General features: G+C 40.0%; 1 protein-coding gene across 1 annotated transcript in view; it reads right to left on the bottom strand.

Annotated features, from left to right (window-relative positions):
* BACE2 (beta-secretase 2) overlaps positions 1-12,943 on the bottom strand; it is a 49,169-nt gene that overhangs the window by 18,179 nt on the left and 18,047 nt on the right. The window contains exons 2-3 of the mRNA XM_042457031.1: positions 3,358-3,446; positions 199-415 (exon numbers count right to left, since the gene is read on the bottom strand). Of these exons, the coding sequence (XP_042312965.1) occupies positions 199-415; positions 3,358-3,446 (306 nt within the window). The remainder of the gene's footprint in view (positions 1-198; positions 416-3,357; positions 3,447-12,943) is intronic.

Genomic DNA, 12,943 nt, shown 5'->3' with positions numbered 1-12,943 from the left:
TCCCAGCAAATGTGTAAGGCCCACCATAGTTTTAGATCTGCAGTATGTTCCCCCCCCCCCCAAGAAGAATTCTTAGGACATTTTAGTGCACAGAGTGACTCTCTGAAATAAGGTTCCAGGATCTTCACCTGCCTTCCATCATCCTGCTTTAATTTTTCAACATATATATAGATGTTATCAGATAAGAAATCAAATTACCTTGGCCAAGGCATCATAAGCAAGACCAAGGATCCCTTGCCATTTAATGCCTTTTAAAAAGAAATTCTCAGACTGAGAGATGGTTGCAATGTTGATAGTGTAAGTGCCATTGATTCCTTTTGGCATAGTAATAATGTCAGTTCCAAGAGTTCCAGTCCAGCTCCCTTGGGTGTATTTAACAGAGACCTCAACGCCCAGGGGAATATACGTGCTGGATCTAACAGACAGGGGGGAAAGGCAGTAAGTATTTATAAACAAGGTTACATGTACTCCATGATAACAATCTAATTTTACACACAGTTAAGAAAACCTGAATTCTGTGACCTGCATATAAAGAAACATTTCCCTCTTTGCTTCATGAATAAAATACCACAATTTATCAACCAGCCTGATTTTTCCTAGCATGGTCTAGTGGTTTGAGTGTTGAACTATAATTCTGGAGGCCTGCTTGAGCATGTAAATCCACTGGGGAAACTTGGCTAAGTCACACACTCTCAGCCTCAGAGGATGGCAACAGGAAACCCCCTCTGAAAAAACTTACTAAGGAAACCCCATAATAGGGTCTCTTGGGGTCACCATAAGTTGGAAAAAATGACTTGGAAGCACACAACAGCACACACACATCTGCCACACAGCAGTTTTTCATTTAAATGTAGCATGTACTTTGCCATAGTTCACAGATAAAAGGACTCATGTGTTTAGGTTTTCAATCATGGCCTCTTGGCAAAAACTGAACAAATGCTTATTCAGAAGGGACCGTGTGCTCTCTCCTAAAATCTCTCTCCATGGGAAAAATGTAATGTATGATGCACTTTTCCTACATACAGTTCAGAGTCAGATATAGTTTCACAATTGAGTTTGTACAACCACTACATAGTTTGTAATTTCTATTAGAATGTAAAATGGTTGATGGCAGGGTAACAATGACAGTTTCCTGTCTACTTCTCATGAATTTTCTTGATGCCCTAACTGCTTCAGATTTAAGTGTGATGAAAGAAACTACAGTACTTAATTTCCAGTCTGGCGAAGTAAGAGCCAGCTACTAGTCCTGTCAGCTTTGCTTTCAACTCACAACAAAATTTCTTGGGGTACTACTTCACCTGACTCTTCATCTGTAAATTAATTTCCCTTAATTAATAAAAAAAATCATGGTACTGCTACTGTTTTACATTGCAAATGTAAATGTACTTTATTAATGACATTTTGTTTTAATGTAATTCAATATTTTCAATTTCAATTATACCACCAGTGTCTCCTCTGAGCTTTGAAAATCACTGACAAAATGACTGGAAATGGTCAACATTCAACCTTCTGTAAAGTGCTGAAATAGACAGGTAGTTGTAGTGGATAAACTGGCAAATTTTTGCCCTTATGGCAGGCTGCACTACAACATTTTCAGCTGAAAATAAAAACTGAAATTAACTTCCAGTTACAATATCTGGAGTCTCTGGTTAGTTTTCAGATATGGGGGAAGAGGGAATGAGGGAAATGCAACTTAATCTGATGCTCCTGGCTCTCAAGGAATGATGATTGATAATTTGGGGGTGAAAATGTCTAACTATTTTTAAAAAATAGAGGTCCAGGGCTATTTTGGGGCACTGAGGAAAGTTAGGGAACCCATAAAATTCCTGTGGCTCATAAGCCACACAATCTCTAGCCGCACACTAAAATGTTCATTCATGATTTTATTATCTGCCTATATCTTTGTTGTCATTTCTGACTTATGGTAATCCTAACACAAATTTATCATAGGTTTTTATTGGTAAAATTTGTTCAGAGGGTTTGCTTTTGCCTTCCTCTGAGGTTGAGAGAGTGTGACTTGCCCAAGGTCACCCAGTGGGTTTCCCTGGATGAGTGGGAATTCAAACTTTGGTCCCCCAGTATCTTGGTCCAACGCTCAAACCATGCTGGCTCTTATCAGTGTCTACACTTGCTCATTACATACAAGGACCTACCTAATGTTATGTTTTGACTACAGAGCTATTGTAACATAATAATACTTGTAATATTGTCCATTTTTTAAAATATAACACAGGTCTTGTAATCATGCTACATGAACACAGTTTGCTCAATGGATATCTGACTGCCTTTAAGCAGTATTGTTATTGTACTGAAAACTACTGGGACTGAATTTTAAGACAAAATTCTACAATATGATTTATATGCAGTGATGTGTTATGCTACTCCAGCAATATTTAGATGCAGGAACAACATGTTCTGGGCCAAGGAAGAGAATCTGGCAATCTTATTTGTATGGATTATGACTATCAGAATCTCAGCTGGCATGACTAGGGGCCAGTGTGCCCCCGGAATGGTGGTCAGGCATTCTGAAGTTGTAGTTCAACAAGGTAACTTTTCCAAGCTTGCCCAAAGCTCTAATACCTTCCCATGCACCTGTTATCAGAAGACAGATCACTTTGGAGCAAGAGATATTAATGGCACAACTCAGTAGCCCTGTTCAGACATTATTCATGGAAGTTGGGGAGCATGCAGTGCTGACTCCTCTCTGTTGACACTTTTCCTCACATGAAAAGCAATGCATCTGAAGAGAACAAAGTCCTGTTCGTGCCAAGTAAGATGCTTGATTTTAACATGCCTCTATGCAAAGAGGACAGGCAGGGCCATGTTCACCCACCCACATTCCTGTATTCAAGGACAAATGTCTGAACAAGGCTACTCATGTGGATCTGAAACAGCTACACCATTGGTATATAGAATGTCACAAGTATATAGCTTTCAAACTAGGGAGAATCAACCCTCCACAAAGGGCTGGAGCAGATGGGCAAGAAAAAGTGGTCTGATACTGTATTTTCCTGAAGCAGGTTGAAACTACACTGTCCACTCCAAATGCAAGCCAAATACCAATGGGAAGACTGCGTGGCACTGCATAAAGCTGCATAGTGGGTTATTTTTGTCACCTCCCCACCATGCATGCACACCACTGCATGAACATACCACTTGCAACCTCTAAGTACATCCCATGTCCCACCCAGATGCCATCCCATTGCATGGCTGCACCTTTGATCAGTCACATAGTTGCACATGCAATACCCTGCCACTACAAAGCACTGGAGCATCTATGTGCCAAGTAATACATCTGCATGGGGCTCCTCATACATGCCCCCTTACTGAATATGGGCAGGAACCACACAGTCTTACTTTTCACTGTCAAAATAGGTTGTCAGCTCTTCATTTGGTGCACCTGCAACTGCAAAGTTGCTGCTTCCAGTGTCAACCAGAATATTTAGCTGTAAGGGGAAAAATGAAATTTATCAAATAATGTATAGGGAAAATGACATTATTTTAGGTACATACCTGAGCAAATGTATCCATTTTTCAATAGTTTTGTTTCCCTAACATAAATGTTCTGAAAGTAAAGCATTTGAGTTTTTTTTCCAAAAAAAATTTGGTATGAATTTCCTCATAGTTATAAACAGAAGACAAAGACTCATCAAACCCTTTCTCTTTTTTTCCTTACTGTTTTGCCATTTGCAAAAAAGAATCTGATGTTGAAAAATATGCAAGCATAGTTATTCAGAAGAAATCTCCATTTAGTTCAATTTCGCTTATTCTCAAGTCAGCATGTAGACTAGAGTATTTATTTCAAAGGTCCAAAACACACTGCAGAAATAATCCAGTTTGACACTGCTTTAACTGCTCTGGCTCAATGCTAGGGAATTCTGGGAAATATTTTGTGAGATGTTTAAACTTTTCTGTCAGAGCGCTCTGGTACCACAATAAACTACAATTCCCAGGATTCTCTAGCACTGAGCCAGAGCAGCTAAAGTGGTGTCAGATTGGTTTAAAAATACACTGCAAAAATAATCCAAAGTCTATTTCCTTAGGGATGGGATGGATCCCCACCCCTTCTCTTCTTATACCTTCTTTTTTCCTTTTTGGCCACAACAAACCACCAAGCCCAGAATTTCATGCATGGAGCCCTGGCTGCCGGTAAAAGCAGAGTCTCAACATATCACAACAAACTACAATTCCCAGGATTCCCTGGTTGAACAAGGGAATTGCCTCCACGCTTCCAGATCACAGGCCTAGAGAATGAGTCTACAGGATATCAGTGTTGCCAGTTTAAGACCACTTCTTCAGCTGCATTTGGATTTAATAATGATAATAATAATAATGATAATAATAATAATGGTGATGATGATAGAGAGATCTTGTAGCACCTTTGAGTCTCATTGAAAGAAAAGTTGGCAGCATGAGCTTTCCTAGACTTAAGCGTACTTACTCAGATGCATGGGTACCGTAGTTCATTGTGGCACCAGAGCTCTTTCTCACAAAACTACAATTCCCAGGGTTCCCTAGCACTCAGCCAGGGCAGTTAAAGCAGTCTCAAACTGGATTATTTCTGCAGTATGAATTGGACCTTGAGCATTTTTAATAACGAAGGTCCAAAACACTGCAGAAATAATCCAGTTTGTGACCGCTTTAAATCTCCTGGCTCAGTGCTAGGGAATTGTAGTTCATTGTGGCACCAGAGCTCTTTCTCACAAAACTACACTTCCCAGGGTTCCCTAGCACTGAGCCAGGGCAGCTAAAGCAGTCTCAAACTGGATTATTTCTGCAGTGTGTCTTGGACTCAACTCAGGCTGCATCTTCACTCCAGACTCCAGAGACAATTCCCAGGATTCCATAGCACTGAGCCAGGGCACCTAAAGTGGTCTTGAACTGGTTTATTTCTGCAGTGTGTCTTGGACCTAACTCAGGCTGCATCTTCACTCCAGAGACAATCCAGTTTCATACTGTTTTTACTGCCATGGCCCCTATGAAATCCTGGGAATTGTAGTTTGTTGTCACACCAGAGTTTGCTGAGAGAGAAGGTTAAATGTCTCCGAAAACTAGAATTCCCAGGATTCCATAGCACTGAGCCAGGGCAATTAAAAGGGTTTCAAACTGGATTTATTTCTGCAGTGCGGTTGCAGCCTAACGCATTTCTATTTGGCACAAAGCTTCCTGAACCCCCTTCATGTCAAAATAAATATCTTTAAAGGACTGAAAGATTCTTTGTTTGGTTCAATGGTGATTTTGAGAGCTGAAATAAGTTACGATTATTTTTATTCAATTATATTTACGTTTATTTGCAAAATATCTGCCATTTTAACATTATGGGAATTTTCTGGGAATTGTGACTGAATATTCCGTGTGATCTGGGGGGATTCAACGGGTTTTGGACAAACATTTCTGGGAATTATCTTCGAGGCTTGTTGGCAACACTGAAAATATCTGACAAAATTTAGATACACATTTATGAGAATCCTAACAAGGCACTGGTGTTCTATGAACTCTAGTCGTTTTTCTTTCTTTCAAGTATTCATTCTACTTCAAGTACTCAGCATGTGCTTTATAGACTATAGCAAAGCCTTTGACTGCATAGATCATGAAAAGCCTTGTTCCCACTATGGTTTAAACCGGATTGTGATTTCATATGATCCAGTTTAAACCACTGTGGTTCCCACTACATTCGAATCGCTGTCACGATTTGGAAAGGGAGCCGTGGATTTTACCCATTTAACCCGCATCAAAAAGATGTTGGGTTAAAGGGGTGTTTTTTGGGCTGAATTGATTTATTTGGAAATAAATTGATTCAGCCCAAGTGGGAACCAGGCAGATTTGAATCCCCCCCCCCCGGTGCAAGTGGGAACCAGAGAGGTGGATTTGAATCCACCTAGCTGTGACAGGAGAGGGCAGCAGCAAAGGCCCCAGGTATCTCCCCTGTCACCAGCCTCCCTGCCTCCCTTGCCTCTTCTTACCTGGGCCACCAGCTTTTCCTCGGCCTTCTGCTTCCCTACAGCCGGGGAAACCGGTAAGGAGGTTGCAGGAAGGTCTCCGGGCTTCCCTGGCTTCCCTGTGACCTTCCTATGACCTCCTTACCGACTTCCCTGGCCGCGGGGAAGCTGGAAACAGAGGAAGAAGGTCGCAGAGCGTGGAAACCTGGGAAAGAGGTTGCTGAATGGAAAAAGCCCACAGGGAAGTTTAAGGAGGCCGCGGAAGGCTGAGGAGAAGGCCGGTGGACCAGGTAAGGAGAGGCAAGGGAGGCAGGCAGGCCGGTGACAGGGGAGATGGCCGGGCATCTCCTCTTATTCCAGTGCAAAGGTAGTGGGAACCACGCTTATTGCTGAACTGATTTCTGGATTCAGTCACAGAAACTGGTTCAGCAATAAGCGGGAATGACCCCAAAAACTATGAAATGCCCTTAAAGACATGGGAGTGCCAACACATTTGATAGTCCTGATGAGGAATCTATACTCAGGACAAGTGAGTATTTTTCCAGAATCTCTGGGAAAAAAACATTATTGCCCACCAGCAATAAGGTGGAAGGAAGTAGAAAGAGAGGAAGGCTGCATGCTAGATGGATGGACTCTAATAAAGAGATCACGAATATGAGTTGTAGATGCTGGGCAGAGCAGTGGGGGACAAGGATTTTTGGACATGTCTCATCAGCGGGGTAGCCATGGGTTGAGATTAACGCAAAGACAGTTAACAACAAAAAAGCCTCATTCTATAAACTAGGAAGCAGATTAAAATTGCCCACCAGCCACGTGCAGCTTCAGGGGTGTGGCTAAGACCCTCAAGTCCCCATAATGTGGGAGGGAATAGACAGCAAATCACACCAAAGTAGGTAAAAATCACCCTCAAATCATTCCAGAACAAACAGAAATGACACCCCCAAACATTCATTTGTCATTCCTCAACCACTCCAGAAGTTACAGTTTGTATTTCTAACAGTCTAATCCCTTTGTGACCCCCTCGCCCAAGTCTAAAGAAGTCTTTTGGTCAATTTTCAGGTGCTATAGCCCACAGCGGGCACTAGAGAGTAACAATGCCCTGCCTCACCCATAATTGCACACACCCACTTTAAACTATTCGACTACAGCAAAGCCTTTGACGCATATATCATGAAATGCTATGGAATGCCCTTAAAGACATGGGAGCGCCAACATATCTGATAGTCCTGATGAGGAATCTGTATTCAGGACAAGTACAAAATACTAATGAAATTTTATCTTATTTCGATTTAGCAGGCATCCTGAACATCCTCAAAATTTGTGCATGCAAGTGTCTGAAAGACACACTACATACTACCATCCCTTGTTGAAATTTCAGTTGTACAAACATTGCTAGCCAGGAAGCAAATGATCCGGGGCTGGCATCTTGTTGGTGAATTTCAGTGCTGTTAAGCAAAATTTATGCCATCATAGATCATTTTTTTGGATTCTGCAAAGGTCAGAATTCACTATCAACTGCACAATGATTCAAATTGCTTTTCAATCCCTCTTTTCTCACCTGCTGTCCCCCTCACATCAGCCATTTTCTGGATGGTGGAGCTAGCAGACTAGGTTAAACCAATTAAAAACATTTCTATTCAGTATAATTCTTCTCACTCATTATTAAACAATAAAAGCCCCTCACTCACACTTGATTAATTATTACATTTATAGATAAATGACTCCTAAAGGTACTTCAGATGATTTTAATTAATAATGATATTGTATATCAATATTGAAGTAAAAGGAACTTCATTGACTATGACAGTGTATTTAGTTCCTGATGGCAAAGCATTTAGAGATCAGTCATCAAATTTCAGCATCAAACCAGTGGCATTTCATTAAAAATAAGAAAACGAACATGCTTGGCAACCCCTCGTACCACCAGATAATTTGGGACTAATAATTCACTGCCAGCATCCAAACTCCTAACAAAAGGCACAGAGAGAAAACTCATTCATTTATGTGGATATGGGCCTTTTCAAGACCAAATAAAATTTACAGTAATCCTCATTTCTTATTTCTAAACAGATCTGCAAACAAAGTCTGGCATTTGTAACTTAGCACTCCCACACATTTGTTGTGTGGGACTGCTATGTGGTATCTCTGCAATACACCACTGCAGAACTTCTAATTGCAGCAGTGTTTCAATTAAAAGGAAAGAAACTACGAAGGATTTCATTGAGCTACAACACTACAGAAAACAAAGATATGCCTTTTAAAGGGAAGTTGACTGCCCATCTTAATGGTCGCAATATATTTACCATGTCAAATTCTCCAAAGCAAAAAGGTTCTCCATAAAACACAATGTATAATATCAAAGCTGCCACGCACATTACCATGACCCAAATTCACATAACTAATTGCTATTCAGACTAACATTCCATATCTATATGAATCTGGATCACTAGGCATAGGCAGCTGAGGCAAACACTGATCCATTGTAGTCCACACAATTGCACTAGTTAAATACATGGAGAGGACTCAAAAACTACTAGCTCATTTTTTTTAAAAAAAAGATGTAAATGTTTTCTTCATACTAGAATACTCCTCATAAAGGAAATCATGAAGTACAACAGTCACTTCTGCTACAGCTTTGTGTGTGCCTATTCCATTTATTTTTGTTAAAACAAAAGCAACACATAAAAAGTTGGCCTACACCACACCAGACCATTAGTCCACCTTGTTGTTGTGTACTTTCACGTTGTTTCTGACTTATGGGACCCTAAGGCAAACCTATCATGGGATTTTCTTGGCCACATTTGCTCGGAGGCTTGCCCTCCCCTGAGGCTGAGAGCATATGACTTGCCCAGGTCATCCAGCGAGTTTCATGGCTGAGCTGGGAATCAAACCCTGGTCTCCTGAGACATAGTCCAGTGTTCAAACCATGTTAGCTCTCTTTGGTCCATCTAGCTTAGTATCGTTCATAGCAGCTTTCAACCAACTGTTTCTACCAGTTTCATAAACATCCTGAAAATAAGAGTTTCAATTTTTCATAGTTGATTTATAGAACATGTCTTTTAACAAACTTATTTTTAACAATAAAAAACAGGTCTAGAACTCACGAGCTGAAATCACCTTTAGATAAAACCCAGAAAAGCAGAAGTCACCACAGCAGTTAAGAATAGTTGAAGAATAAATGTTCCCCTTGTTTAACACATATGTATTGTTTTTTCATTTCAAAACACTTATGGATTAATGTTTCACTTAACACAATATACAACTTCCCATATGCCCATGCTAATCATTAGAAGACCTGCCAATTTGTCCTGAACTATTTTATGAATCCACCAGACTTCTGAAAACAAACAACAGAAATAGCATCATCATCATTTTACATTGTCTTTTCTCTATCAAAATGTTAAGCAACTTCTGTGAAAACATTGAGACAAAGGCTCTTCTCAGTGATTACCAGGTGTGCTCAGAGAGGGAAGAAAAACTATTTAAACCTTTGAAGCATCGGTCTACCTCACCCACAAACCTATGACCAGGTATCCAAAAAAAAAAAAAAAAGAAGAAGAAGAAGAAGAAGTTTAAAAACAGTATATGTATCTCTGCAAGCAATAGTGGCTTTGTCCCTCTGTCTCTGTTGATTGTCATTGGCAAAATGTAAATCCTCAATTTGGAAGTTTAATTTAATCAATAGTAGATGTGTGACTAAGCAGCAACCAAGTAAAATTTGACTAGTGTCATGCCCTGCTTCCAGAACATGGACATGGACTCTGACTTGGAGACTGAAGCCATGGGCCTGCTGGGATCTGCTGATGAACCAGAGCAGGAGGTACTAGAGCCACATTTCTCAGAGACAGACCAGAGTGTTGTTCCAGCTTTGGCAGAGAGTCCCACCCATTCAGATATAAAAGACTCCTAACTACCTTTGCTGAGCGGAGACAAAAAAGTGAGGAAATGAGGAGGACTCAAGAGGATTTATAAAAAGCAGTAATTAATTAAGCAATAGCTGCACTGAACTGCTGATCTATAAATTCACAGCCCTGCCCTCCAAGAGTTGTCAAAGATTATCTGATCTACCTGGCTCCATGTTGTCTTCCTGAACTCTGTGCTTGACCTGGACTGTGGTTGTTGGCTCTGGATGTCATTTACCTGACTTGGACATTGTCCGGGACTTAAGGCTTGTATTTACTGAAGTAAAATAAGTGCTGAACTATAAGCTGCGACTTGGGTTGATCATTAGTAGTGTAGCAGTCTGCCTTTGGCTGGTTGCCCAGACTGTGTTTGGGACAACTATAGTGAAGGTGTAACAAAAGGCTGAATGGCTGTTAATATACTTACCCTTCATGCATTTTCAGAGTTTACTTTTAAAGCAAAGATGGGCAACAGGGAAGGGGACAGGGACATCCCCCCAGCATGCCCTCCCTCCACTATACTGCGCCATCACTTCTAGTGCAACGAGGAGTGCCATCCCTTTGCTTCTAGTTCCAGGATTTAGATGAAATATGGCTTTTTTTCTGGCTATCCCTGAATATGTTTAGAGAATTAGAGTTCAATTTTATGTGAAACTAAATATAAGGAACTATGAGAATCTTGTTTTAGGGCTGAGAGCCTCTTTTAAAAATAATAATCTTCTGATATTTCTGGATAAAAAGAAAAAAACATGTGAAGAAAGCATTTGTTGATAGAATTTATATTCCATCATTCCTAGAAAAAGCAATCCAGAAATGTAAAATAAAATAAAATCTGGTCCAATTCTCATGTTAACTGTGGATCAATCTACATCATACATTAAGTACTTTCTTTTAAAACTCTCCAGTAGGCAAGCACAGTGCCAACCCAAGCACTGGAGTGCCATCTTTTTGCTTCTAGTTCCAGGATTTACATGACATGTGGCTTTTGGGGGTTCTTTTTCAAGGTTTGGGTGGTTGTGAAGGGGGCAAAGGGAGCCACACTTTTTGTGGCAGCTTGGGTTATTTTTATTTATTTATTTATTTATTGCTGAACCCTTTGACTCCATTTAAAATTTGGACATGCAACCCATGGGCCACACTTCCCTACTCATGTTAAAATCATCTCAACCACTGCCTATCACTCCCTCTTGTGGAAGTGATAAAAGAACTGGGTGACTGTGGCCCTCCAGTCTGCAACTCCCACCATCACTTCCACCATCCAGCCATAAATTAAGCATTGTATAACATAGGGGAATGTCAGCCAGTCTGACACACCATGGGTGTCCTGAATGCTTATTTTCTAGTGGTTGGCACAGAAGCTCTTAACTTTTCTGTAGTTAATGATCAACCACCAGAAGTCATTCTAATTCAATGATTTTTGAAAAAAGGAAGGGGGAAAAAGCTGGTTAATAGGTGAGAAAATTAGAAGCCAATTTAAATACTGCCTCATTTAACACAGCAATCTCTAATTACATCATCAACCCATCTGGAAAAAACTGCTTGCAACCATAACAAATGACAGATAAAGCACTCTGACTGCTATAATGTGGAACCTTCCCTCAGTTACTACATTTTATTACTGACATCAAGTTTGTAAGTGTACATATTGGCTTTTGGGGAAACAAAGAATTAGAGAAATACTACAAAATCCACAAAATAGAGATCCTTTTATTGGCCAGCCAAAACTCACAAAATACAGCATACAAGCTTTTGAAGCTTCACTGGCTTCTTCATCAAGTAATGAGGTTAAGAATAATACAAGAGAAGAAAAGTGACAACGTTAGAGTCATAGACCTACACATTGTCTCAGATGTTATGTCTGCTGTCAGTTAAGGTGGTCTGGAGGCATCTCAGTGCAGACAGAAGCCAGTTCTCTCCTTGGCCATGTGTGGACTAAGGGCAAAGGGTAATAAAAGGCAGATAATAAAATTTGAACTCCATTAGCAACAGAAAGATAACTTCCCTTGAGATTCAGGCTGTCCTTGTCCTTTGCAAAACTAACAGGTAGAAAACACTGAATTTCTCAAGAAGTATCTGTACTTTTACATCTGGAAAAACTGTTATAAGTAACATCTGAGGCAAAATGTAACCTGGAGAAAGAAGTAATGCAGACGTTGTTCTGTCACTCTCCCATTAAAACTTCTGAAGTGCAATGTTGGGAGATGCAGGACAGCTATTCTTTTTCTTTTGACTTATTGTTGAGGCTAAATACAATCAGTGTGTTGCTCCTTATCTGTCAGTTCTGAGAACTTTTCTGTCCACTTTCTTTACTCAAAACAGAAAGTAGTAACTTAACTTGGGCTTTTACAGCTAGCTACATGAGAATGAGTGGTACAGCCAGAATATCTAATAAACTACCATAGTTGATGTTTCATTTTACACAATTTACAATGTGTACCTATGTTTCCTTAATAACAAGCCTCATCAATTTAAATTTGATGGACCTCTACCTCTAGAGTTCTTTCACTGTAATGCAGAATATCTATCCTAGAGAGAAAAATACATTTGTGCCCCTGATCTGAGAAAACAGAGTAAAGAAACCTACATACAAAGGAAATCAGGTAATGTTTTGAGTGGAAAAGATTGGGCACATTACAATTTTATCTCTGATTTTCTTATCCCCTCTGTCTAATGCACCCAGGGATATTTCCAAATACAAAAAATTGTTCAGTTAACCTTGACAAAGACATCATGGGCACTTTTAGCCATTAGATATTCCTCTCAGACCCGCAGTACACTGATAGGTGTGGGGGGAACATAACAACCTGATTGTTTTTCTACTTAAGAGTACCAGTCGAGACCCTGTCTGCAGAGCAAGGCTTGCTCAGGCCCTGGTAAGATTTCTTATCCTGTACAATTTCTACACATATTTACCTACAAGAAATATTTACTTTCATTTAACAGATATATGTAACACACTCATCTGATTTTAAGAGGATGGCTTTAATGACAGATTATTTCCTCATTGTAATAATAATAATAATAATAATAATAAATTTTATATGTCGCCTCTCCCACAGGATTGAGGCAGCTTACAACATCAATTAAACACAATATAATATA

Source organism: Sceloporus undulatus, chromosome 3 (assembly GCF_019175285.1).
Source record: "Sceloporus undulatus isolate JIND9_A2432 ecotype Alabama chromosome 3, SceUnd_v1.1, whole genome shotgun sequence".
Taxonomy (NCBI): Eukaryota; Metazoa; Chordata; class Lepidosauria; order Squamata; family Phrynosomatidae; genus Sceloporus; species Sceloporus undulatus.
Note: the sequence above shows the minus strand (reverse complement) of the source record. Positions and strands in the feature narration are given on the sequence as shown.